Source organism: Clarias gariepinus, chromosome 1 (genome assembly GCF_024256425.1).
Source record: "Clarias gariepinus isolate MV-2021 ecotype Netherlands chromosome 1, CGAR_prim_01v2, whole genome shotgun sequence".
NCBI lineage: Eukaryota > Metazoa > Chordata > Actinopteri > Siluriformes > Clariidae > Clarias > Clarias gariepinus.
In genome coordinates this window covers 7,894,352-7,921,347 of record NC_071100.1, presented here as the reverse complement: position 1 = coordinate 7,921,347, position 26,996 = coordinate 7,894,352, and the positions used below count along the sequence as shown (strand labels likewise).

General features: G+C 37.5%; 1 protein-coding gene across 1 annotated transcript in view; it reads left to right on the top strand.

Moving 5' to 3' along the window:
• Window positions 1–26,469, top strand: part of LOC128511716 (uncharacterized) — a 34,265-nt gene extending 7,796 nt beyond the window's left edge. The window contains exons 6-9 of the mRNA XM_053484726.1: window positions 14,277–14,549; window positions 15,900–16,148; window positions 24,538–24,654; window positions 26,173–26,469. Coding sequence (XP_053340701.1) covers window positions 14,277–14,549; window positions 15,900–16,148; window positions 24,538–24,654; window positions 26,173–26,216 — 683 coding nt within the window. The 3' untranslated portion in view covers window positions 26,217–26,469. The remainder of the gene's footprint in view (window positions 1–14,276; window positions 14,550–15,899; window positions 16,149–24,537; window positions 24,655–26,172) is intronic.
• Window positions 26,470–26,996: the final 527 nt, after the last annotated feature.

Below are 26,996 nucleotides of genomic sequence, written 5' to 3'. Positions count from 1 at the left end.
TTCCACTATGTAGGTATACTGTAGTACCAGAGGGTGAAGACTTCCCAAATACATTTTGATAGGGAGCAAAAAAATTAACTTTGAAGAAATGAAAAAAAGTCATGTGGTCTAATGAGTCCAGACTGAGCCTATTCCAGAGCGATGTGCGTGTCAGGGTAAGAATGGAACCTCATGAAGCGATGCACCCATCATGCATAGTGCCCACACTACTAGCCTCTGGAGACAGTGTTATGATCTGGGGTTGCTTCAGTTGCTCAGGGCTAGGCTCAGCAATGTTATGTGGCAATAAAATGTAGTCAGCTGACGACCTAAATGTACTGAATTACCAGGTTATCACATCTATGGAGTTTTTCTTCCCTGAAGAAACGGCCATATTCCAGGACTCAGAGTGTAAAAAGGTGGTTTTGGGAGCATAAGGAATCATTTTCCCACATGAACTGGACACAACATTGGACACGTATTGTAATGTAGAATCCCACTAGAATGAGAAATATCACACGTTCCATAGCTCTGTCTATTATGGTCATGGGTATGTTTAAATGAAGCCACAAAGAACTTTCATAAAAGTGACCCATGTCTGAATGACAGTAAAACATCACTTCAACAAACTGAAAGAAATGGTTTTAAATAAATAAATAAATAAATAAATAAAAACTTTGATCTGAATGGTATTCAAAATTATGGAATGAATGAATGAAGTTTATTTTCTTTTTTTTTTTCTTAAAGATATGTCACTTATTATTTCACTGTCAATCATAACAGTTAAAATAAAACACATTATAACCTGCGTTTAGGATGAAAATTAATGCAGTTTGGCTATTTTTCTTAAAAAAACGCCTGGAATAAAGTTGTGAAAAACTTTAAATAATAAAAAAAACTGTGAAATAAATCACTTATTCTTACTATTTCTTTTACAGTTCACATTGAAGAGAAAATGAAGAGGATGAGAATAAAAAAAATGTGTAGCTTTTTTTAAAAAATAAGCTTAAATTAATCTGCTGTTGGAGTGAGTTTAATGCTTATGTTTTATTTTGTAATATTTTGCTTAACTAAAATTGTAGTTATGCGAGGAGATTTCTGCATTTTCTGCATGGCGCTTTTTCAATGTACAGAATTATGTAAACTGGTTGCAATAATGTGTCATATGAAGTACAAGAAATACAACAAGAAAACGTTGAATATCAATTCACTTAAATCTTAACTATTTTTCAACTTTCTACTTTCATATAAAATATGGTTACTACTGATGAAAATAAAAATAAAAAAATAACAATGCAAAATAAAAACAGTGTGCATTTTTTTCTGTTGCTTTAAGCAGATAAAGCTGCAGTATTTTCCATGTATGTAGAGATTCTCAGCACAATAACAACCAGACAAAAGTGATATTACTCTTGCTGCCTGTCTACATATTGGGAACCTGGTGTACAGGACTAACATCACACTGAAAATGACCACAGTTTTTGGACCGAGGTATGTGTAAAGCCGAGGACGAGCAGAAGGGTGTGTGATGAAGTGAAGATGAAGGAGAGGACATTAGGGTGTGAGGAGCCTAGGCAGAGCAGAAGGTAGAGTGATCATCTAGGGGAGATCAGAGTGGCATGTGAGGATCCAAAAAAGAGCAGAAGAAGCAGAGGAAGATTGTGTAATGTGTAAGATGTGTAAGATTGTGAGTATGTAATATATATGACCTGGTAATCATATTCAATTTAGAGAAATGTGTCAATGTTTCAATTTTTGTGTACGTCACTATTTTATACATTAAACCAAATCCACACACACACATGTTCGGCATTAATTACCTTGTGTCAGAAATGTCTTTCTAAGAGGGGTGTCCAAGTTAAACCAGGACTTGTGATGACATTTCTGGTCAATGAAGGTACAAAAAACAATTTAATTTAAAAATACTTCAAGCACGGTACGGTGATGAGAGTCTTGGCCGTAGTAGCAGGGTTTAATTGTCCATACATTTGGGAATGATGAGCGCGGTTGAGTTGGCTCGAAGCTCACTGCCATCTGTCTCAAACATTTAGTGAGCAGAACATTTGATCCTTAAAAACTGGCAAATAACTTGTTGCTGACTTAAATGAGAGAAACATCTGTCTGTGGAAACTGTGCACACCAGTTGCACGTTACAAGAACTCGGCTAGGAGTTATTGCCACATCGTTGATAGTATCCAAGCACCAGTAAAACACTAGTGGATTAGTATATAAGTGAAATAAATAGAATTTCTACTTTTATAATTGTGTTATATTATCCTGCACAATCAGAAGACCCAGTTTAGTTTGATGGTTTGAAAGGAGGTAGTATACAGCCATGGTCAAAAGTTTTGAGAATGACACAAATATAATTTTTACAAAGTCTGCTGCTTCAGTGTTTTTAGATATTTTTGTCAGATGTTACTATGGTATACTAAATTATAATTACAATCATTTTATTAGTGTCAAAGACTTTTATTGACAATTACATAAAGTTTATGCAAAGAGTTAATATTTGCGGTGTTGACCCTTCTTTTTCAAGACTTATGCAATTCATTCTGACATGCTGTCAATCAACTTCTGGGTCACATACTGACTGATGGCAGCCCATTCTTACATAATCAATGCTTGGAGATTGTCAGAATTTGTGTGTTTTTGTTTGTCCTCCTGCCTCTTGAGGATTGACCACGAGTTCTCAATGGGATTAACATAGCTTTCAGTTTTTGTATAGTTACTGCAAAAGTTCTTTGTTTGTATCAATGTTTATATTGTACTGCTTTTTTCTGTTTATACCAAAAATATAATAAGAAGAAGAAGAAAAAGAAAAAGAAGAAGCGAAAGAAAAAGAAAAAGGTTTTTTTTTTTTGGACCTTGGCTTTTTTTGTTCCATTTTTGCTATGTTTTTTTTTTTTGTGTGTGTGTGTGTGCTGCAGGCAGAGATAGTGTAAGGTATTAAAATATTGTAAGACAATCTAATAGGAAGATTCCTGTACCTTGAGAACAGACCCCTCACTGTGCTTCCTAATGCCTTATGTGGTAACACCTTCTATATCCTGTATCCAGACGAGGAGACATCCAAAAGGCTCTCGTCTGCTAGAACCCTTTTGTTTAATCAGGAGGATGCTAAAGTATTTCCTCTCCCCTGTCTGTCTTCGGGTCTCTCTATGACTGACATGTTAATGACTGGTTCTTTTGATGTTTGGGACACAGCACCGCTTTATATGTGCTTTCTGACAGGTAAGTGTATCAAGGTACGGCGGACACAACCAGAAATAGCTCTTCTACTCTAAGCTTGAAACTTATCTCGGACACACTTCTTCTTCATTTAAACCTAACAGATAGCCTCACAGCGGGTCGAGTGGGTGAGGACTCGGTGGCATACTCGTTCAGTCAAAGCTGAAACAAATTCTAAATTTAAAATCTGCTGAATCCCCAGTCAACCATCAAGTATCAACTCACATGAGTCTTTATCAGGCTGCTAAATTGGATTGAACATAAAAAAATATATTTAACTGAAATGCATATGTAGCCCTGAAAAGTTATGTACAGCTAAAAAAAAAAAAGAGTAAAATATTGCCCCTATTTAAAAATAACATTTGGAAACTTCTGTGATAATGACTGCTATAACTGTGCATGTTCCTTTAAGAGTGCTGTTCTTGTTACAGCTTGACTAGCGGAGGCACCCTAATTGGTACCCTAGGCTGAGAATTGGGCGTGGACGCTAGTAGAGTCGAAGCGTTTAGCACGTGATCAGTTGTGCACGCGAAAGTGGTTTAAAAAGCATTTTCATATAATTATTCTACAGGTAAGCTGATGTTAACTAATCTTTACGTAAAGCACAACAGTATTATGTGTTCTCGCTCATGATAGTTTGTACCAGAGTAGATAAAAATGTTTAACTTGGTGTTAAGTCATTTAACTTGGTGGTAATTAAGAATGCTCGCACCTAAATCGGCAAAAAAAAAAAAAAAAAAAAAAATGGCGCTGATAATCGGGGTGAAAGGTCATAACGTTTGGCGGGTACAAAAATAAGGAAGAAGTGCTTAAAATACCATGGTTTAGATAAAAGTGGAAAAGGAGTGACTGATAATGGAATGAATCAATGTTTGGTGTTTAATGACTTGGTGTTAAGTATTTTGTTGTCCATTTAGCGATAATTTGATCGTTAAAATACAGCGATGTGTTCATTTAAAAGCAAATTTGTGAAATAGTTAATGAGCGTAATTCATATTGAGTTAATTTTGTGATTAACGTAATAGCAGCAAGACAGATTCATACAGTTATCAATGCTGGGAAATATGAATCAATGAATATCGAATTACCATCCTCATGATTTATTTAAATATTGTGTTTGTGTATCTGTTGAAGCAGTATGATGTGATTTTTGTCCGTTATGATCATTTCTCTCATATAAAAGAGAAAGCCACACATCTGTGTAAGTCTATGTAAATGTATCTTTGTCATGTAAAGTACTGTTTAGATGTGTGTTTTGAGAATTGGGCGTGGATGCTAGTAGAGTGGAAGCGTTCATGTACATAATGAGTGACTTGAGGCGTACACGCGGAAGAGAGTGCTCCTGGTTTAAAAGTGTTTTTTTGTATAATTATTTTTACAGAACTGAACGTGTTGCCCCAAGGACGAGCGCCGTCTCATTCTTAAAAGTGTAACACATTATAATTAATTTTAGTTTAAATCATTTAACAAACCATTTTTTCTCCACTGCCACAATACATTTACATTTAGTCGTTTGGCAGACGCTCTTATCCAGAGCGACTTACATTTTTATCTCATTACACATCTGAGCAGTTGAGGGTTAAAGGCCTTGCTCAAGGGCCCAACAGTGGCAACTTGGTGGTTGTGGGGTTTGAACCTGGGATCTCCCGAACCGTAGTCCAATGCCTTAACCACTGAGCTACCCCTGACCTCTTACAATAGGTAACTTCTTACACTACATCAAGCAAAGTTGTGCTGACAGTGTATTTCCATCCACATTGAAATCTTTAATTTTTATTGCTTGGTGGAAAGGCCTTTAGGATTGATACACTACTGAGGATTAAAAAAAAGGACACACACAGAAATGAAAATAAAAATGGGGAGAGGCAAAAAAATGCAGGACATCTGAGAAATAAATCTTTTTATTATTATTATTATTATTATTATTATTATTAGAATTACTATTTTTGTTTTATAAGCAGTTGGCAACCAGGTTTTAGGTGCATTACTGCCAACTGATGGACAGAACCAATAAAGCTTTAGGGTCTCGTGTTTTTTTTGTTTTTTTTTTGCTGATTATTATTATTATTATTATTATTATATTTTTTTAATTATTTTTTTTGCTCAATTTTATCCCCACCCAAGTCCCATTGGGTCATATTCTGTATTTATTCAAAATAAAACTTACCAAATTATTAGTGGACTGTGAGGGAGTCACAAAGTGGATACTCAGTACAGTTTAATTATGCCAGTGTTATTCTTAAAATGTTAAATAAAAGAAATAAACAGATGCAAATGAAGGGGTATAAGCTGGCAGGTCTGTGTACACTAGAAATGTGATTAACCTCCAACTCCTCTCTCTCACACACATGCACACACAGTCTGAAAGACCACAGGAAGTTTAGAGACAGTGAAACACACCACTTCTCAGTCAGTCAGTCCTTACAGGACCATGATGGAGTTCAGTCCACTCTCTGTGATGCTCTGTAAGTAAATGGTCTCTTAGACTTATTGGCAAAATGCCTCAACATTCTTTTGTCTTTGATGTTACTATTTGTGTAGGTAAGTGTGTCAGCATTTGAATAAAAACGAATCAAATTTTAATGAAATTATTAATATGTTTCATTTTATACTTTTTTGTTTGTTTTTAAAGCACGTATTTAATGCAGATATATTTAGTAGCTTCTCATAAACAATGTTGTCAGAAGACATGTTCTGTTGTCATGGAAAAACCTTGCACTGTGTTTCAGATCAAATTACTGGGTTAATCAACAATTTCTATGTCATTACTATATTACATAAGGTTGTTATAATAACGCCATGGTGAATTCACAGGGCAGTCAAGCAAAATATTAGATCATGGAACCATTTTTGGCCAGGCAGGATATGAATGAATGAATGAATCAATCAATCAACATTTATTATTATTATTATTATTATTATTATTATTATATAGCACTTTACAGCAACCTAAGTTGAACCAAAGAGTTCAAAATGAACTGAAATGAAATGAAAATACAAAAACAAAATAAAACATAATTATAAATAAATAAGTTAAAAATAAATAGAAAAATATAATAATAAAAAACAATAATAATAATAATAATAAAATAGTAATAATAATGAGAATAATAATAAATAAAACAAAATGATAAAATTATGAAATAAACAAAATTAGAAAAAAATTCAAGCCGTTCTAAATAAATGAGTCTTTAGTTTTGCTTTAAACGTAGGGAGGTCCGTAATGTTGCGTAACTCAGGTGGAATGGTGTTCCAGAGTTTAGGACCAGCCACTGCAAAGGAGCGATCACCCCACTGTTTGCACCTTGACCGAGGGACCACTAGCTGATTTTGGTTAGCAGAACGTAAGGCTCTACTTTGTTAATAAAAGCTTACTGTCTCACACAAGTGGGAAGGTGCCAGACCATTAATTGCATTAAAAACAAATATCAGATGTTTAAACTGAATCCGGAACTGTACCGGAAGCCAGTAGAGGGAATACAGGATTGGTGTGATGTGATTATAATGAATGAATGAATGAATTAATTAAATGTATACATTAGAGTCAAAAACTAGAGCAAAAGTTATGCAGAAACAAGCAGAGGCCCTGAAAATAGGGACACGTCTTTTGTTGTTGTTTTTTTTTTTTTTTTTTTTTTTGGTCTATTCAGCAGTGTGGGTTTAGCAGGAGGGGGTGTGAAAGTAATGTGTGAGACTGATAACAGTGTTATAACTAAACAGTGTTTTAACTAAATATGGACAACATGTATAACTCAACATATGATTGGTCACTTAACATGAACCTCATTCCCCTCATGTCACATGTCTCCACCAACAATGTGCTTGTGACTGTAACACTTCCAGTGTGTAAACTCAAGCTACATAACTATGTGCTATGCCAGGATAAATCAATTACAAAAGACCATAGTAGGGGGAGTCCTTAGGTGTGGCTTTCATGGTGGACATGTGAAGAGGTCTTGATCTTCCTTGGGATGGGTGAAAGGGTTGCAGCAACTCTGTCCAGAACTGGTAAAAATGGATGAACTGAGTGCTGTGTTGCTTTTGCTTGTCATGCATATTTACATTTACATCACTCACCAAACACAGCGCAGAAATTCTCGACCTTGCTGTCTCTCCAATTCACTGGTATTTCTGATACACAAACAGGCACACAAAAGCTAATCACAATAGCTTAATTAGAATATGGAGCTTTAGTGCCTAGCATTATTTCTCAACTAATGTCAGCAGTCTTTATAACCTAATACATGAGCAAACCTCTTAAGTGATGGACTTTAAGTCATTGGTAATTTCATCTTCTTTTGAGCGACTGCGAGCATTGAAGTTTTTTCTTTCTTTTCAAATCCAGGCCCACACCATTTTACCCAGGCCCACTCACCGTACACTGTGTGGTCTTGCCACTGTTGAAACCGCTAAGCAGTAGTGTACTATAGACCATTTCAGTGCTATTCTTTTTTCCAAGTTCATGTGTGCGAAATTAAATAGAGCTGCGGGCTGGAGTTGGCCCATGGGTAATAAGGTACATGCATGTTTGTCACGATTAAATTATTGAGCTCTTCAAACAATTTTTTTTTATATTATACAAACATAAATGATTCAAATTATTTGATTTATTAAGCAAACGAGATAAAACATTTTTTTAAGGTGTATGTCCTGTTAACTCTGGCGTAAAACTAACAGCATTTCATAAAAAGGACATCATACCATCAGTTAAACATGGTGGTGGTAGTGTGATGGTCTGGGGCTGTTTGCCATAATTGATGAAAACATGAATTCCAGGTACTGTAAGTTTTGACAGCTTTGCCAAGAGATATACTGCATGTGAAACTGTGGAATTATATTTGACATTGACAGTGATCAGGAAGAGAGAAGCCAAGTTGACAGTGAGGAAGATTTATAGAGAAGGAAATGTAGGAGGTTAAGAATAACACAGACAATACCCCAAGGAGGAAGATTTGATGAGGAAAAAGACCCAGCTGAAGTTGTCTCTTTATCCAAAAATGGAACAAAACCCTAAAACGATATGCCATATCCCAAGTGAATGACCATCAAGTCCTGTTTTCAACTGTTTTTCCTTACAGACCTTATTGTTACCATTGTCTTAAACATGACAAACCTGCAGGGGAGAAGTGTTTATGGAAACACCTGGAAAGAGGTAGATGTACTGTTGCACCCAATGTGACTGGTGTCCTATATTGAGATTCACAGCCAGCTAAACTCTTTCCTGAATCATTTCCCACACGGAACAGGCATGTGTTATACTTGGACAGGATTTATTGCAAAAAAGTGTGAAACTAAAATGATATACAAACACTTGAAGTGCGCTAAAGGGTCAACTTAACCTCAACATTGACAAGCTCAGCATTATTGTTTAATATGTCACACTACTCACAAATATAAAGTCTAAAAATTATTTAAAAAATAAATAAATAAAAAATAAACTTACTTATATTGTCACTCAAGGGCTATTAACAAGCTGATGGCATTGGATAGAGAACAAATTATACCATACACCATTCTCTTTGCTGACATGTGGGAAAAGAGGAAGTTCCCCTTTTCTCATTTGGCAATTACCCAATGTTGATTTTGTGTGATGTCTACAGATCCCAGTACGAATCTTCATACAGCTTATGAGATGCAAACACTGGTTGGTCAATTTTTCATGCTACAGTGTCTTTGCAGACCTTCTGTATCCTGACACATGTGATTTTCTTTGATGACCACCACAAAAGAGCATCCTGAAGTCAACGAGACAAGCTGGGAAGTTTGGCAGAAGTGGGTGGAGCGGCTACCACTCATTTAAAACCAGGTCCTGACATCACTGTTGATGAGCATCTCATCGGTTTTAGGGGACAGTGCCCATTTAAGCAGTATTTGCCAAACATACCATCTAAGTATGGTATAAAGATATGGGTAGCATGTGATGCAAAGACATGTTATGCCTGGACATTATGCAAGAAAAATCAGGGGAAGTCGGGGGGTCCTCGAAATTACAGCAGGGCTATGTCAAAATTGTAAATATATTCGTACAGTGTATGGGTCAAGTATTAATAGTTGTAATTAGATCAGTTTTACCTCTGTAAATTTGCACACTCCTGCACACACTGCTTTGTCACAATGGATAGGAAATCGACTGCTTACAAAGTCCGCTCGCCACCGTCACGGTCTTTACATTCTTTCACGTTTGTGGGATAAAGGGTGAGGTGCATAGGTGCAGAGGTTAGCCACAGTTAAAAAAGTGACTTTGGTAAACATTTTTGTGAAGTACTCTGTGATGAATAGTACAATAGGCTTTTTTTAGTATTTGTTATAGTGTAACGGTCACGTTTTGTGGCAAATTCTAATTCAAATTTTATATGTCACATACACAGTCATACACAGTACGAAATGTAGTGAAATGCTTATACGACCGCCAGTGACCTTAAAAAGAGAATTAAAGCTTATAATAAGAAATAAATATGAATAAATACGATAGAAAAATTTAATAGAAAAATTTAATTGAACTAGGAAAAAAATAGAACTAAAAATAGAAATACGCTGTACAAATAGAAATATACTGTACAAGAACATTTAAGAAATTGAGAAATTTTGATATTTTTGGAAGAAAGATGGTGTGCAAATATGCATAGAAAAAAAGTGTCTTTGTGCAATGGTTTTTAAAGTGTCTTTGTGCAATGGTCCAGAATGTAAACGTAAACATGTAGTGTAGATGTGAAGGTAGATGTGCGATAAGATGTGCAAGGCATAAGTGTAGAGGTTAAGACTTAAACTTTTAATAAAGAAAAGCAAACATAAACTAAACATGACTAAACAAACTAAACAAAACTATAATATGACACATGAAGCAAAAAAAGGCTAATCCAACAAAATAAATTAACAGTTTAGCACACAGGAAGAAAACGGACCTGATAAGAAAAAATAAATACCTGTCTTCTTTCACATTCCCGCACACTTTACTCTCTGTCTTGTGGGAATTAATCTGTATTTGCTCCTATCGCATTTTTCATATCCTAAATTGGAGGCCGAACGCAATAAATATAGCTTTGTGGTTCCTTCCCAAGATGGCCAAAAGATTTTCTGTTCAGAAGACATTGCAATTGAATTTGATAGAGAGAGATGCTTTTGATCTTCTTGCCCAAGAAATGAGCCACCCTGCATGGCTGCCAATGTGATAAGGATGCAAGCAGGGCCAACATGGATGACAGTTCCTCATGTGCAGGACATTAAGTCTTCTTTTGAGTCTTTCATCCAAGATACAATCCAGAAAATGAATCTGGATAGCAATAATTTAGGAGTAAGGCATGTTTTTTTGGAACGAGGGGAAAGGAGATGGACCAAACCTAGAGGGACATGCCCACTTTGGGGTTCTTATCCTTGCTGAAGTTTTCAGGTAACTGGCAGAGAAAATTTTTATGCAACAATGTCCTTGAAAAACTCCCACATAAGTCCCAGGATTATCCACTTTGATAAACGAGATGACGGACCAGCTTGACGGCAGACAGACAATCTAGCTGCCATCAGGACAGTGTGGGACACGTGGGTGCACTGCATCCCCTTATTTTACAACCCTGAAAAAGAAGTGATGTGAAGTGATGGAGAAGATGGACATAGAAACACTATGTTCTGTACATGCATCAAGAAATACATTTGCAACACATACACAGTAAAACTCCCCATGTGGTGTATAGGCTGGTATGAAAAGACAATGTGTTCAGTGGGGCTGATGTGTTGGCTAGACTGACATGGTTCAACTAGTGTTGTGAAGTAAACGTCTGTTGAGTATTTTATCAGAAAAATTGATTGTGTTGAATTAAAAACTACAAAATGCCCCATACTCTGAAACACTGGCTGGATAACAAAAATATGAACACCACACAAGGGTTAATCAAAGGACAAACAGAAACAGGTGACATCAGTCAAACCAGGAGTAAACAAACCATGGCCATGTCAACTGTAAACCCAAACCTGCAATGCCTGCTGGATGAGTAATACAGCGCTTGAAGTTGTATTCTTTACAAATGAGTTCATCTTTCATGTTTACATCATGTTTTTTGTGTCTGTTCTGTTTAAGTGCTGATTTCACTTCAACCGGTGACTGGTGATCAAGGTGAGTTAACAATAACATTATTATTATTATTATTATTATTATACCAATAAGCTTTTTTCCCAGTGATTTTGATTTTTTTTTTTTTTTACTTTTTTAAGGGAGTCCTAAAGCTGTGCTGATAATTAAACCCCATAAAGATGTATATGCAAAAGAGACAGTTATTTTTAGATGTGACCTACAGAGAGGAGGAGACAATGAGTGGACGTACAGCTGGTATAAAGATAATAACAAATTCGATGCAGAGAAAGATCTCAGGGTCTTTAAAGGCAGCACAGTGCAAGAGATCAGTATCAGGATTGTTACAGTCTATGACAGTGGTAAATACACCTGCAGAGGACAGAGACCTAACTCTCTGACGTCTGTGACCAGTGATCCTGTTACACTGACTGTATCAGGTGAGTCTGTGGCAACAACATCTGGAATGTGCATCTTTACATTTACAGTATACATTTCATGATTCAGCATGATTAGTACTGCAAACTTGGTACAGAAAACATGAGGACTGAAACCAGTAACTCAGATTCAGTTACTCCGGTTTCCAAATAATATATGCCCCATCATATAGTGTCAGGTAAGAAGTCACACATGTTAATTTAGTGTTATTTGCACATTGTGCAAATTTGTGCAAAATTTTCAAATTTGGGAAAAATTTGGTTGATGTATACATTATCTTCCAGATCCTTCCATGGACCTGAGAAAGTTTTCATCTTAAATGTTGGTTTAAAGCCCTTTAATGAACAGTATCCTATCTGCTTACTCCAGATGTGATAGAAAAACATGCATTTTTTCCATATAAAACCACACTGCTCAAGAAGATATTTTTAGCTTAGGGTTCCCTTTTTTTTTTTTTACTACATCATGGATTCCTCATTTAAAATAGGATTCAACATTTTATTTCTTAGGCCATCCTGATAAGCATATTTGCAATGGCAATTTTAGCACCTAGGCATGGTACGGTAATACACTTCAAAATGGAGCTTATTAAATTAGTTTTCCCAAAACATGAATTGATAAAATAAACCGAAATGCAACCAAATAGCCTACCTAATTTGATGTAACAGGCCGCATCAATTTGTGTCATGTTAAAAAAGAGTATTTGTCATCTGTAGTGAGTAATGCAGTTTTCAAGGAGAGACTCACTCTCATATGTGACATCAAGAGTACAGGATACAGTTGATCTCACTTATTTAGGAAAAATAAACCCAGTGATGATAAAAAAAAAAGAAGAAAGAACACAATCCTAATGCCTAGCTATTGATTTAATATCATGGGTGGACTGGGATAAAAAAATAAAATAAAATAAAAACAGTCTGGTATTTGGCCTTGGGTGGGCCCATTTCTGGTGACAGGAGTGCATAGTTACTTTTTATGCCTTAAATTGAGCAAAAATAAAAACTTATGGCACTGTGCAAAAGATTGGGGACCCCAAAAGTTCCAGAGTGTCAGATTCTTTTTACAATGTTTCAGAAATTAATCAGCTCGTTAGGTCTGATGCATGACAACAGCTGTCATTAGTAAGTGCCAATTTCAAAGCTTTACGAATACTTTGACACTTCAAACCTTGTGCACACACTTGCGGACACTCAACAACCATGGGTTCCTCTAAGCAGCTGTGTAAGACTCTGAAAATGAAAGTTATCGATGCCCACAATGCAGGAGAAGGCTACAAGAAGATAACAAAGCATTGTCAGCTTGCAGTTCACTCACTCAGAAATGTAATTAAGAGATGGAAGTTCAGGGGAACTGTGGAGGTCAAGATGAGATCTGGAAGAAAGACAAATCAAAACCCTTAACATACCTCGAAATCCACTATGGATAAGTGGATACTTTTCATCAATGACACATATTATAAATTAAGTGAATTGTGCAATATAAAAACAAAACCAAATGTACATTGTAAATGTTTATATTACAGTTGTCTCAGGTTGTGCAATATGATTCTAGTGCAACAATTTTTATTAACACACACACAATGATGCTGAGTGCAAGTAAAGTTACCATTCTGTAAGTCTTCAAGTCTGTCTTAAGCTATGAAACAACTCCACCTCAAAGCAAAAATATTTGGGCTAACCTTACAATATTCTAGGTTAACACCTCAAATGATTTAGCCTAATGATGCCAGTGATGTAACAACTGACAACAGATGGTTTTAAATGGGTATGTCATGGTCACATGAACCAAACGAAACTAGCCACAAGGGTTATCTAAAACTATTTGGTAGACGATAGCTTAGAGAACACAACTCTATTGGCACTCTATACATCAAGACACATACCAATCAATTTTTATTGCAAGAATTTTTTTGTGTGTATAAAGTTAATTTACAAGACTTAAGTGTTATTTGGTATTCTCCATGTACCAGGGATACCACAGGCAGTTCTGAGGGTATCTCCACAGAACTGGCTATCTAAAGGCGTCTTAGTGACACTCAGCTGTGACGTTAAGGACTCCTCTACATACTGGAATTTCACATGGTACAGAGAGATTCCCTACAGATATAATAGTGATAATGTCGTGCCCCTGTCAGACAGCAGGAGCAGAGCATCTGGAAGCTCCTACATTCTTGGTCCTGCTGCTTTTCATCACACAGGAGTTTACATGTGCTGTGCAGAAAGAACTGAACCATTTAAGAAACAATACAGCTATCTACAGCCACTGTGGCTCACTGGTGAGGAAAAAAACAACAATAATGGTGTGTTGAAGTGTTGAATATAATATGTAAATAAAATAGGGTTAACATAGCATTGATTTGTTAGCTGCCATAAAGTCTGATGTAATAATGTTTATATTCACCCTCCCGAACAAGTAATGGGTAAAGCAATGAAATTTCCATTAGCACTGGTAGGTTATTCTCTGTTGAATAATAGTGATAAATGAGGTGTAAATGTGTTCAGTGCAAGTTTTAGGTGCCATAAAACGGAATGATAAAGACACATGTAAATTATAATGTTCTGTGTTCAAGATGAATCTCCTCCAGTCTCTCTGATCATCAATCCCAACAGAACTCAACACTTTACTGGTGACTCTCTCTCACTGAGCTGTGAGGACCAGAGTAACTCTACTGGATGGACAGTGAGACGATACACAGAGAGTGAGAGAGTGTCAGATTGTTCAAAGTGGGGATCAGTTACAGGATCTACATGTAAAATCAGCTCCCTCGACACATCCTACACTGGAGTTTACTGGTGTGAGTCTGAATCTAAAACCAGTAATCCTGTCAACATCACTGTGCATGGTGAGTCTTCCTGTAAAGTATTTGTTGCTAATGAAAAATATATATTTTATTACAAAATAGTTAGATTTCTGCTTAACTATACTGGGAGAAATGTACAAGAAGAGACACTTAACTTGTTTATCTCTGTAATAATCTGAAGGTTCTGAAGGTTTTTTTTGTAAATGTAATATTACTTGAAAACAGCAATATAACAGCACATTCCATTTTCCCTTATAAGCTGAATCTTCTATGGTAGAGCAGGTAAAGCAAGGCACAAGCTGGTTGCCTCAGTCAAGCCCTCAGTAGTACTTCTTAATATTTGTTTCTTTATTGTTTTTTTTGTTGTTTTTTTTTACATCCGGCAGTCCACCACAGACATGTTGTAACCAGTTTTCACAAATTTAAAAGTTATTTTACAAACCCTTGCAAGAAAATGAGTTCTTTGTGAAATATAGAAACATTACAAATGTGGATGCGCTCCTATTTTCTATCTTCACTTCTTATCCTAAAAAAATAGATTTGCAATAAAATTGCTTCTCATTAATGGGACAAACAAAGACTTCTGTGGTCCGACTGAAACCTGACTATTTACACTGATCTAATTGTGTAACTGAGCTATCAAGGAAAACAAGAGGTAATGGGAAAAGCTACATTGAAATGAGGCTAAACATATTTTAGCTAATGATCCTGTGGGGTGTGGAGAGTCCTGCAATACATTATAAACTACATGAGACCACCCTTCCTGTTGAGGCCAACAAAGACCTGACTGACAACTTCAACATCTTTTACTGCTGGTTTGAAAAGGACATCTTCACAACTCATACCATTTCCTGCTCACAACTGCCCCATCACAGCTCTAGCAACCTCCCTACCAACTCCCCAAGTTCTTAAGCTGCACTCATGATGTGAGATGGCTCTTCCAGAAACACAAGACAAGAAAATTACCTGGTCCAGACTGTGTCTCCCACTGCTGTTTCAAACCATGTTCTGACCACCTGATTCCAGTCTACACCATGGTCTCTATTGCCTGTACATAACAGGTTAATTGTCTGTATCTTTTAAGAGGCAGCAACAGCCAGGATCAAATTCCCAGTGTGTTCACATACTTGCCCAGTAAATCTGATTCTGATGATGTAGAACTACAAATCTATATTTTTACAGTTCTAATCAAAAGAAATTTATCGAACTTTACATCACAAAATTCAAACGCACTAATGAATTTAACAGTAAAATCTGAAATTGTTGTTCATAGTTCCTTCAAATAAATACAGTCTCCTCGACTATATGTCATTTTTTACAGATCTGTCATGAAGAAATATTTATTTGGTTGTTTTTTTTTTACTTATATTGTTCTTGTTTTTTCTGTTATAGATGGTGATGTGATCTGGGAGAGTCCTGTCCATGCTGTGACTGAAGGACATCCTCTGACTCTACGCTGTTTAGTTCGCAAGACAAAGAGATCAAACTTTAGACCATATTTCTATAAAGATGGATCAGTTCTCCAGACACAGACTACAGGAGAGATGATCATTAATAAGGTCTCAAAGTCAGATGAAGGTTTCTACCACTGTAAACACCCAGAGAGAGGAGAGTCACTGAAAAGCTGGGTCTCAGTTAGGGGTGAGAAATCATTTAAATATTCCTTTAAATCTTACGTCTTAACATGTTAAATTCATCCTCATAGTGGCAGGAAGGGAAATCTGTTGCTGTCATACATGCGCCTGGCCTGTGGACCACCTCAAATTTGGATAGTTAAAGTGCCAGATACCATGAGTGCTTTGTACATTGGCCTTTTTCTTGCAGTGAAGTCAGTTGGTCTGCTCATTTTAGAGGGTGGAAAGGCACCCCATTTTTACTTGAATTAATGATCAAATCCACTGGCAAACAGTAGTCTTTAAAAACCCTGAATTGCCCAAAATGTTGAGTTTATAATAAACATACAAATTAAAACCCTCTCAGAAAATATAAGAGACACATCCTGGCTAGTGGCTGTAAGAACACTCCCAGTAAGAGCAGTAGTCAAATGGAGTGGCTTTGTTACAACGATCAAGTGTCCCATGCAAGATGGGAAGAGGTTAAAACATTTTAACATTTTCTACTCTAACGTTACCGTTCTGAAAAAGTGTTAAAGGGAAAATATAGGAAGCAGGTGTTAAAATTGCAAAACGTGCTCAAATCAAAAATATTCCACACAAATGGAAAATTAGCCCTCATTTTATATTTTGTTTATTGTACACATAACACTTAAATAATAATAAATAAATAATAATAATTCCCAAATAATAAAAATCAAATACAATTTAAAAGTAACTCTGGTTAAATAATAATTATTATATTAGTATTAGTAGTATTAGTATTTCTTAATCTTCCTAATATTTTTCATTTCAATACATTCATTTTTAAAGAGATGAATAGTTCAGCGGTATTCTGCGTATCCAGCTGTTGTAGGTTGTAGTTCGCAGGCACTGCCCATTCTGTGGTGGTGTAAGGCACTTGCTATTGAGCCAGGAATTTGAAATTGAAACTGGGAGGAAGCAGCAAGACATAGTCTCCAGGGCTGTGCTGGATGCTTATATGCCCTCTGCTGTTCTGCCTGTGCATGTTGCATGTGTTCCCTGACAACTTGGAGGACATAATCTGCCACACCAGTTACAGATTACATACTTTTAGCTTACTTTTGCCACTCCTGGGAAGGTTCACCACTGTTCCATGTTTTTGCCATTTGTGGATAATGGCTCTCACTGTGGTTCGCTGGAGTCCCGAAGCTTTAGAAATGGCTTTATAACCTTTACCAGACTGATAGATCTCAATTACTTTTGTTCTCATTTGTTCCTGAATTTCTTTGGATCTTGGCATGATGTCTAGCTTTTGAGGTGCTTTTGGTCTACTTCTCTGTGTCAGGTAGCTCCTATCTAAGTGATTTCTTGATTGAAACAGGTGTGGCAGTAATCAGGCCTGGGGGTGACTACAGAAATTGAACTCAGGTGTGATAAACCATAGTTATTTGGTTTATAAGGGGGGCAATCACTTTTTCACACAGGGCCATGTAGATTTGGAGTTTTTTTTTCTCCCTTAATAACGTAAACCTTCATTTAAAAACTGCATTTTGTGTTCACTTATGTTATCTTTGACTAATAGTTAACAGTTTTTGATGAGCAGAACAATTTAAGTGTGACAAACATGCAAAAGAAAAGAAATCAGGAAGGGGGCAAATAGTTTTTCACACCACTGTATATATATATATATATATATATATATATATATATATATATATACACTCAACAAAAATATAAACGCAACACCTTTGTTTCTGCTCCGATTTTTCATAAGATGGACTTAAAGATCAAAATTTCATTCCAGATACACAATATTACCATTTTTCTCAAACATTGTTCACAAATCAGTCTAAATGTGTGATAGTGAGCACTTCTGCTTTGCTGAGATAATCCATCCCACCTCACAGGTGTGCCACATCAAGATGCTGATCTGACATCATGAGTAGTGCACAGGTGTACCTTATACTGCCCACAATAAAAGGCCACCCTCGAATGTGCAGCTTTTTGCTTTATTGGGGGTCTGGGGACTCAGAACCGGTCAGTATCTGGTGTGACCACCATTTGCCTCATGCAGTGCGACACATCTTCTTCGCATAGAGTTTATCAGATTGTTACAGATTACATACTTTTAGCTTAGAAAAGAAGTACCTTGGTTTTAAGGCAGACCAACATGGCTGAAGATGAGGACCAGCTCATGGATAATGATCTTCAAGGTAACTTGTCTCTAAGGATCTGCTTGTGTGGTCTACCAAGACCAAAATGTACTCATGTCCACATGTGGATTTGGAAAGATTTATTCCACAATGTGTAATAAGTGGGGCAGGGGCAGGCTTACGAGGCACTTTGTTTCTGACTCTGCTGACAGATGATTTTTGTCCTTGGCCTCCAAACTGGGTCAGTGGAAGCAGTTTCAGATATTTTCTATGGTTTTCCAGGCTCCAAGATGTCCCCCAAGGGGTTAAGCATGTGAAAGGTATGTAACTGTGTTCCATTTGATTTGTGGAACTACTAGAAGGTAGTAGGTTTGTGGAGCACACCATGAAGTAGAGGGCTAGTTTAAGAAGTCATCCTCTCACTGTTCGTGCTTGACTTTGTGGGTCATGTGGCAAGACAGTAAAGAGAAGAGGTTAGAAGAAGAGTATGGCTCACCTTCCACCTTGGCATCACTGTCCTCCTGGGCCAAGCATGCAGGGAAAGAGTCAGAGCTTTTAGGGCTGTTGTGGTCAGTAAGGTCGGGGGCACCTGGATAGGGTGGAGACCTCACTCATTATTAAAGTGAAGCCAGGTCACTCACGATCTAGGATCAGAGGAACCAAATATTCAGGAACTATACCACAGACCATTTACCATTTGCCTCACTGGGCCCTCCATCATGACATGGACAGCAGAAACATCCCTCACATCTCCACGAATGCAAGCTATATATATATATATATATATATATATATATATATATATATATATATATATATATATATATATATACATTATATACAGTGGTGTGAAAAACTATTTGCCCCCTTCCTGATTTCTTATTCTTTTGCATGTTTGTCACACAAAATGTTTCTGATCATCAAACACATTTAACTATTAGTCAAAGATAACACAAGTAAACACAAAATGCAGTTTTTAAATGATGGTTTTTATTATTTAGGGAGAAAAAAAATCCAAACCTACATGGCCCTGTGTGAAAAAGTAATTGCCCCCTGAACCTAATAACTGGTTGGGCCACCCTTAGCAGCAATAACTGCAATCAAGCGTTTGCGATAACTTGCAACGTGTCTTTTACAGCGCTCTGGAGGAATTTTGGCCCACTCATCTTTGCAGAATTGTTGTAATTCAGCTTTATTTGAGGGTTTTCTAGCATGAACCGCCTTTTTAAGGTCATGCCACAACATCTCAATAGGATTCAGCTCAGGACTTTGACTAGGCCACTCCAAAGTCTTCATTTTGTTTTTCTTCAGCCATTCAGAGGTGGATTTGCTGGTGTGTTTTGGGTCATTGTCCTGCTGCAGCACCCAAGATCGCTTCAGCTTGAGTTGACGAACAGATGGCCGGACATTCTCCTTCAGGATTTTTTGGTAGACAGTAGAATTCATGGTTCCATCTATCACAGCAAGCCTTCCAGGTCCTGAAGCAGCAAAACAACCCCAGACCATCATACTACCACCACCATATTTTACTGTTGGTATGATGTTCTTTTTCTGAAATGCTGTGTTACTTTTACACCAGATGTAACGGGACACGCACCTTCCAAAAAGTTCAACTTTTGTCTCGTCGGTCCACAAGGTATTTTCCCAAAAGTCTTGGCAATCATTGAGATGTTTTTTAGCAAAATTGAGACGAGCCTTAATGTTCTTTTTGCTTAAAAGTGGTTTGCGCCTTGGAAATCTGCCATGCAGGCCGTTTTTGCCCAGTCTCTTTCTTATGGTGGAGTCATGAACACTGACCTTAATTGAGGCAAGTGAGGCCTGCAGTTCTTTAGATGTTGTCCTGGGGTCTTTTGTGGCCTCTCGGATGAGTTGTCTCTGCGCTCTTTGGGTAATTTTGGTCGGCCAGCCACTCCTGGGAAGGTTCACCACTGTTCCATGTTTTTGCCATTTGTGGATAATGGCTCTCACTGTGGTTCACTGGAGTCCCAAAGCTTTAGAAATGGCTTTATAACCTTTACCAGACTGATAGATCTCAATTACTTTTGTTCTCATTTGTTCCTGAATTTCTTTGGATCTTGGCATGATGTCTAGCTTTTGAGGTGCTTTTGGTCTACTTCTCTGTGTCAGGTAGCTCCTATCTAAGTGATTTCTTGATTGAAACAGGTGTGGCAGTAATCAGGCCTGGGGGTGACTACAGAAATTGAACTCAGGTGTGATAAACCATAGTTATTTGGTTTATAAGGGGGGCAATCACTTTTTCACACAGGGCCATGTAGATTTGGAGTTTTTTTTTCTCCCTTAATAACGTAAACCTTCATTTAAAAACTGCATTTTGTGTTCACTTATGTTATCTTTGACTAATAGTTAACAGTTTTTGATGAGCAGAACAATTTAAGTGTGACAAACATGCAAAAGAAAAGAAATCAGGAAGGGGGCAAATAGTTTTTCACACCACTGTGTATATATATATATATATATATATATATATATATATATATACACTCAACAAAAATATAAACGCAACACCTTTGTTTCTGCTCCGATTTTTCATAAGATGGACTTAAAGATCTAAATTTCATTCCAGATACACAATATTACCATTTTTCTCAAACATTGTTCACAAATCAGTCTAAATGTGTGATAGTGAGCACTTCTGCTTTGCTGAGATAATCCATCCCACCTCACAGGTGTGCCACATCAAGATGCTGATCTGACATCATGAGTAGTGCACAGGTGTACCTTATACTGCCCACAATAAAAGGCCACCCTCGAATGTGCAGCTTTTTGCTTTATTGGGGGTCTGGGGACTCAGAACCGGTTAGTATCTGGTGTGACCACCATTTGCCTCATGCAGTGCAACACATCTTCTTCGCATAGAGTTTATCAGATTGTCAGTTGTTGCCTGTGGAATGTTGGTCCACTCCTCTTCAATGGCTGTGCGAAGTTGTTGGATATTAGTGGGAACTGGTACACGCTGTCGTATACGCCGGTCAAGCACATCCCAAACATGCTCAACGGGTGACATGTCCGGTGAGTATGCTGGCCATGCAAGAACTGGGACATTTTCAGCTTCCAAGAACTGTGTACAGATCCTTGCAACATGGGGTCGTGCATTATCTTGCTGAAACAAGAGGTGATGTTCATGGATGTATTGCACAACAATGGGCTTCAGGATCTCATCACGGTATCTCTGTGCATTCAAAATGCCATCAATAAAATGTACCTGTGTTCTTCGTCCATAACAGATGCCTGCCCATACCATAACCCCACCACCACCATGGGCCACTCGGTCCACAACATTGACATCAGCAAGGGTGTGCAGTCCTCAGCGAGGGTGGCCTTTTATTGTGGGCAGTATAAGGTACACCTGTGCACTACTCATGATGTCAGATCAGCATCTTGATGTGGCACACCTGTGAGGTGGGATGGATTATCTCAGCAAAGCAGAAGTGCTCACTATCACACATTTAGACTGATTTGTGAACAATGTTTGAGAGAAATGGTAATATTGTGTATCTGGAATGAATTTTAGATCTTTAAGTCCATCTCGTGAAAAATCGGAGCAGAAACAAAGGTGTTGCGTTTATATTTTTGTTGAGTGTATATATATATATATATATATATATATATATATATATATATATATACCACTGTGTCTAAGCAAAAGCAAGTGTTTAAAGAGAACTCTAATATCATGAGATTTCTACCTATATGGATAAAGCACATGAAAGTCATGTTTGAGGTTAATGTCTAACACAGGCACTTCCTCCATTAGTGCTTCTTTGTGACATTGTTTCTTCTTCTGCCCCATTTGACCTTCCTTTCAATAATGTCCCCCATAGTCCGGTGATGAAGAAATTAACAGATTTTGGCTGAATCAAATGTCATCTTCTTATGACCTCTTCGAACAATATATAAAAGGTTCAGAATCAAAAAGCGTATTATTATTATTATTATTTTATTTTACGTCACATTCCAAGATGGCACGGCACTGGCCCGATGTCCTTGTGGCAGCTTTAATACGACTGTCCTTTTATTTGTTGTTTTAATATTTTCTTTAACCAAACCTGGATACCTCTACCTGGCCGAGGGAGATCCTACGTAACCTGGACCAGAGAAGATGCGACAAGCATCACTAGGGAAAGGGAGTCAGGGTTTAGAACAAACTGCGTTCAAAAGTACATAGTCCACCACTGCCCTGCATCCTGCTTACAAATGTCCATCCTTAGAAAACAGAGCTTGAGTTCTTTTTCAGAGGCACATCTGAAACAGAGACATGGCTCTCTCACAAAGTACCCAATGACGCCATTTTACCATCCAATTCTTTCTCTGTTTTCCCATCAGACAGAACAGAGGATTCTGGTAAATCTAAAGGCGGAGGAGTGTGCTTTATGACCAACAAAAAATAGGGGTTACCCCAGAAACGTCTCTATCTTGTCTCAATCCTGTTTTCCTGACCTCGAGCACATGTCTATTGTTTAACGGTGCTTCTATCTGCTTTGGGAGTTTTTATCAGTCATTAATGTTGCTGTTTATAATCTATCCATATGACAGTATGACAGCTTTAACAACACTCCATAAAATGATCAGTAAATACTCTGCATGTTCACCTGGACACAGACCTCATTGTGGCTGGGGATTTTAACAAAGCTAATCTAGAGAGTGTTGTTGAGCTTTCATCAATACTGTATGTAAAGTTTCCAAATAGAGGCAAAAATTCTTTGGATCATTCATATGCCCCATTTTAGTACAGTTATAAAGTCATCCTTACTGGCTTTTGGAAAATCATATTTCGCCACCATCTTTCTCTCACTCACTCACTCATCTTCTATACCGCTTAATCCTGTATTCAGGGTCGCGGGGACCTAGATCCTATCCCAGGAGACTTAGGGCACGAGGCAGGGTACACCCTGGACAGGGTGCCAATCCATCGCAGGGCACACACACATACACTACGGGCAATTTGGGAACGCCAATTAGCCTAACCTGCATATCTTTGGACTGTGGAAGGAAACCGGAGTACCTTGAGGAAACCCACCAAACACGGGGAGAACAGGCAAACTCCATGCACACAGAGACGGGAATCGAGCCTGGCAGGGAATTGAACCTGGACCCTGGAAGTGCAAGGCGACAGTGCTAACCACAACACCACCATCTTTCTCATACTGGAATATAAACAGAGAATAATACAGTAAGTGCTGACCATCAGAAAGGTCAGACGCTGAACTGACCTATCAGAAGCTACACTGCAGTCAGCCCTCATTGACTGGCACATGTTCCAGGTCAGGTCTAATGATGTCAGTGTGTTTATGGAAGTACTGATGGACTTTATCGCAAAGGTAACTGATGATATCGTACCCATAGTGTCTGTTAAAGTCTTTACTAATCAGAAACCTTGGGCGGACAGATTAGTCCGCAAGGTGCTGAATGATCATACTGTGGCTTACACAGCGAGCTTATCATGGGTGATATGACCACGTCAGAAATAAAGTGGAGACACAGCTAGACTATCGTGACAGCAGAGTAGTGTGGGCAGTGCTAAAAGTGATCACAGACTACAGAGGACGAGGAAACATCAGATGAAGTTTCAAGGACAGGACTGTTAATAGCGGTGCTTCAGCTCTCATGAGTGACTGTAAGGACCCCCCACTCTGTGTCTCAAAGCAGGACATAAGGAAAGCTCTAAGGAGAGTGAACAGCAGGACGTCTGCTGGTCCTGATGGAAAGTGCTGTAAGCTTGTGCAGATCAGCTGGCTCCTGTGTTTACCCCCATCTTTAATATTTTCCTTACCATCTCTACAGCTCCTACATGCTTCATGAAATCCACAATCATTCCTGTTCCTAAGAATTTTAACCCTGCTGGTCCGAATGATTGTCAATAGCAGCTCCCAGGACAAATAGGATCTAAGAAGTGTCGATATGCTGAGCGTACTACCAGGACTGATTTGCTAGTGGCTGTCATTTGGCAAGAGACTCCAGTCGTTTAGGGAACAACCTGAAAGACTGAATAGTAGCTTTTTTCACCAGGCTATATGGGCATTAAATACAAAACCATAACTTATACAATTTAGCACACAGTCACGCAATCACAGTCATTTTACTACCCCATAACAACAAAGCTCACATTTATATATTTGCACATTTATTTTATATCAAAGTCTGTATATTTGCATTGTTTAACTTATATTCTACTCTGTTGTACATATTTATTCTTACTAGAGTGTTGTCGCAATTGCATTTCACTATTGCTGTACTTGTACAACCATGATTGTGACAAATTCTTGAATTTGTGTTCTTGAGGTGTAGACGATGTAGAAGCTCCATTCTCACTGCTTATGCTGATTAGTAGTGTAGTGACACCCGGTCCATATCTGCTGGTGACCATCATTTTGCTGGTCAAATGTTACAGAGCTAGAGGTAAGAACCCTTTTACTTTCCCTAGGGAACTTTTTTGTATCTACAGCTGCAGCAATACAATGAGAGACATGTCAGATTTCTGAGTGGCAGCAAGTTGCTCTTAACATTCGGTGGCCTTATCATCAGGTAAAACATGTGAACTGGAGATTTTTGTCGTTAAACACTGGATTGTCACTACACATAAACATATCAGAAAAATCATCAGCATCAGCACAGGTGCTAAAAACAAAGGGAAACTCACGTGACAACGCATCACTTTCGTTCATTTCAGTGGTGTCTGTTACAAAAGGCAAGTGACAAACCTTACCACCAACTAAATCATCACCCAAAATAAGTGAAACTCCTTTAACGGGCTGCTAAGGATGAACCGTGACATTAATAACGCCAGACAATATATTACAGTAAAAGTAAATCGTATGTGTTTTATCTTGTTGTTAGTAAACACATTGCTTTGGTGCTGCTTTGGAGCTTGGTGAGCTTTCACCACGTCAAGTTCAATTAACTTAACTGTAGCATCTGCACCAAAACTAGACTGGTGGGATAAAGGCAAGACACCTTCCCATATAAATGACTGACTCCGCTGTCTCTCAGACTATGCAGTGGCTGAGGCTAAGAATCTGTATCAAAAAGTGAAAACAACTCTATCCAGAATAAAAGGGTCAAAAGCACCATCAACTGACAGTGGTACATGTACTAAAGCCACACTCTTAGTGTTCTGTGAGTTCTGTCGGGTCTTACGCGTTAATCAGGACAGGTAGCAGTGAAATTAGTACATTAGTCCACATTAGTATTAATAGAAACATTTTGTCCAAAATGCAGTCTTTAAAGTCTTCTAATTAGATCAGTTATTTTAACTGATCAAAGGTAACACCACTTATCAAATAAAGCACATTTTTCATGAGTGAATTCAAGAAAAGTTTGGCTGGCGGATTTGGTATGTTTCCGAAACCTCTGCCGATATATTCTTCTGGAACAAGTTTATACGACCTCAACATAGCTGACTTAACAGTATAAATCTGAGACCTGGAATATACCTGTTCCATCTGGGAGGAAAAACTCTATAGCTGTTGTAACCTGGTCATTCAGTACATTAAGGTCATAGAATCTCACAAGAATGACAAATATCACGGTCAAGAGAGTGCACAAAAAACATTCACATAAAAGTTATCCGTGTCTGAATGACAATAAACCATTACTTTAACAAACTGAAGAAGAAAGTATGAATGATGAATCCCATGCCTGAAAATGGCTTGAGACACCTAAAAGTATTTAAAGTGTGTTGAAATAACAAAAAGAAAAAGATTCCGATCTACTGTGTGAAGTTGCTGAAGATAACTGAATGAATGACATTAATGTTTAATGTTCTAACACATCTTTTCCTGAAGCACTGTCACTTGTCACTTTATTATCATTAATAATCATTAAAATAAAACTCATTATAAACTGTGTTTAGGATCAGAACCAATGCAGATTTTCTGGACACCTGGAATAAAGTTATCCCTGCTATTTCTTTTACAGTTCACACTGAAGAGAAAATCAAGGCTTCAGTCGTAGAGGAGTGAGTGAATTTAATCTAAAAGAATGCATGTTGGATGTGGATGTTTTGGGCATTCGCATTAAGATTATTTTGAAATTTTAGAATAATGTTGTCTTGTTATAATGTCCTGCTATTAAAAGCACACAGAGATTTCTGAATTTTCTGCATAGTACTTTTTAAATGTACAGAATTATGTAATCTGGTTGCAACAATGTATCATATGACGTACAAGAGATACAAAAAGAAAATGTTGAGTGTACCTTCTTAAATATTTGCATTTCTCTGTTCTATTTTTCTATAAAATATGCTTGCTATTGATTAAAAAATATGCAAACTAAAGACGGTGTATATCTTTTCTATTGATAAAAGCAAATAACTTGAATGTGCAGGGTTATGTTTGTGTAGAGCCAATTGACAACCGAGTGACGTGTGGAATCCTTTATACTATACTTATTATCATCATATAGCAACCCATAGACATGTGATGGTTATGTGCTTAAGTAATATTGTGTCATTGTATATATATATATATATATATATATATATATATATATATAAATATAATAGTAGTACAATGAAATCTCGGATTGCGAGTAACCTGCAAGACGAGCAAAGATTTTTAATAAATTTTGACTTGGAAAACGAACAAGTCTTGGTTCATGAGTACCGAGCATCATGTATCATGCATGCCCATCTTGTTTTTATGCCAAGCATCACATGACCACAACTGAACCAATGCTTTTTCTCTCTCTTGCGCTGCAAAATTGTGGTTAATTGTCTCCCCTGCTGGGTCTTGGTGCGCGTG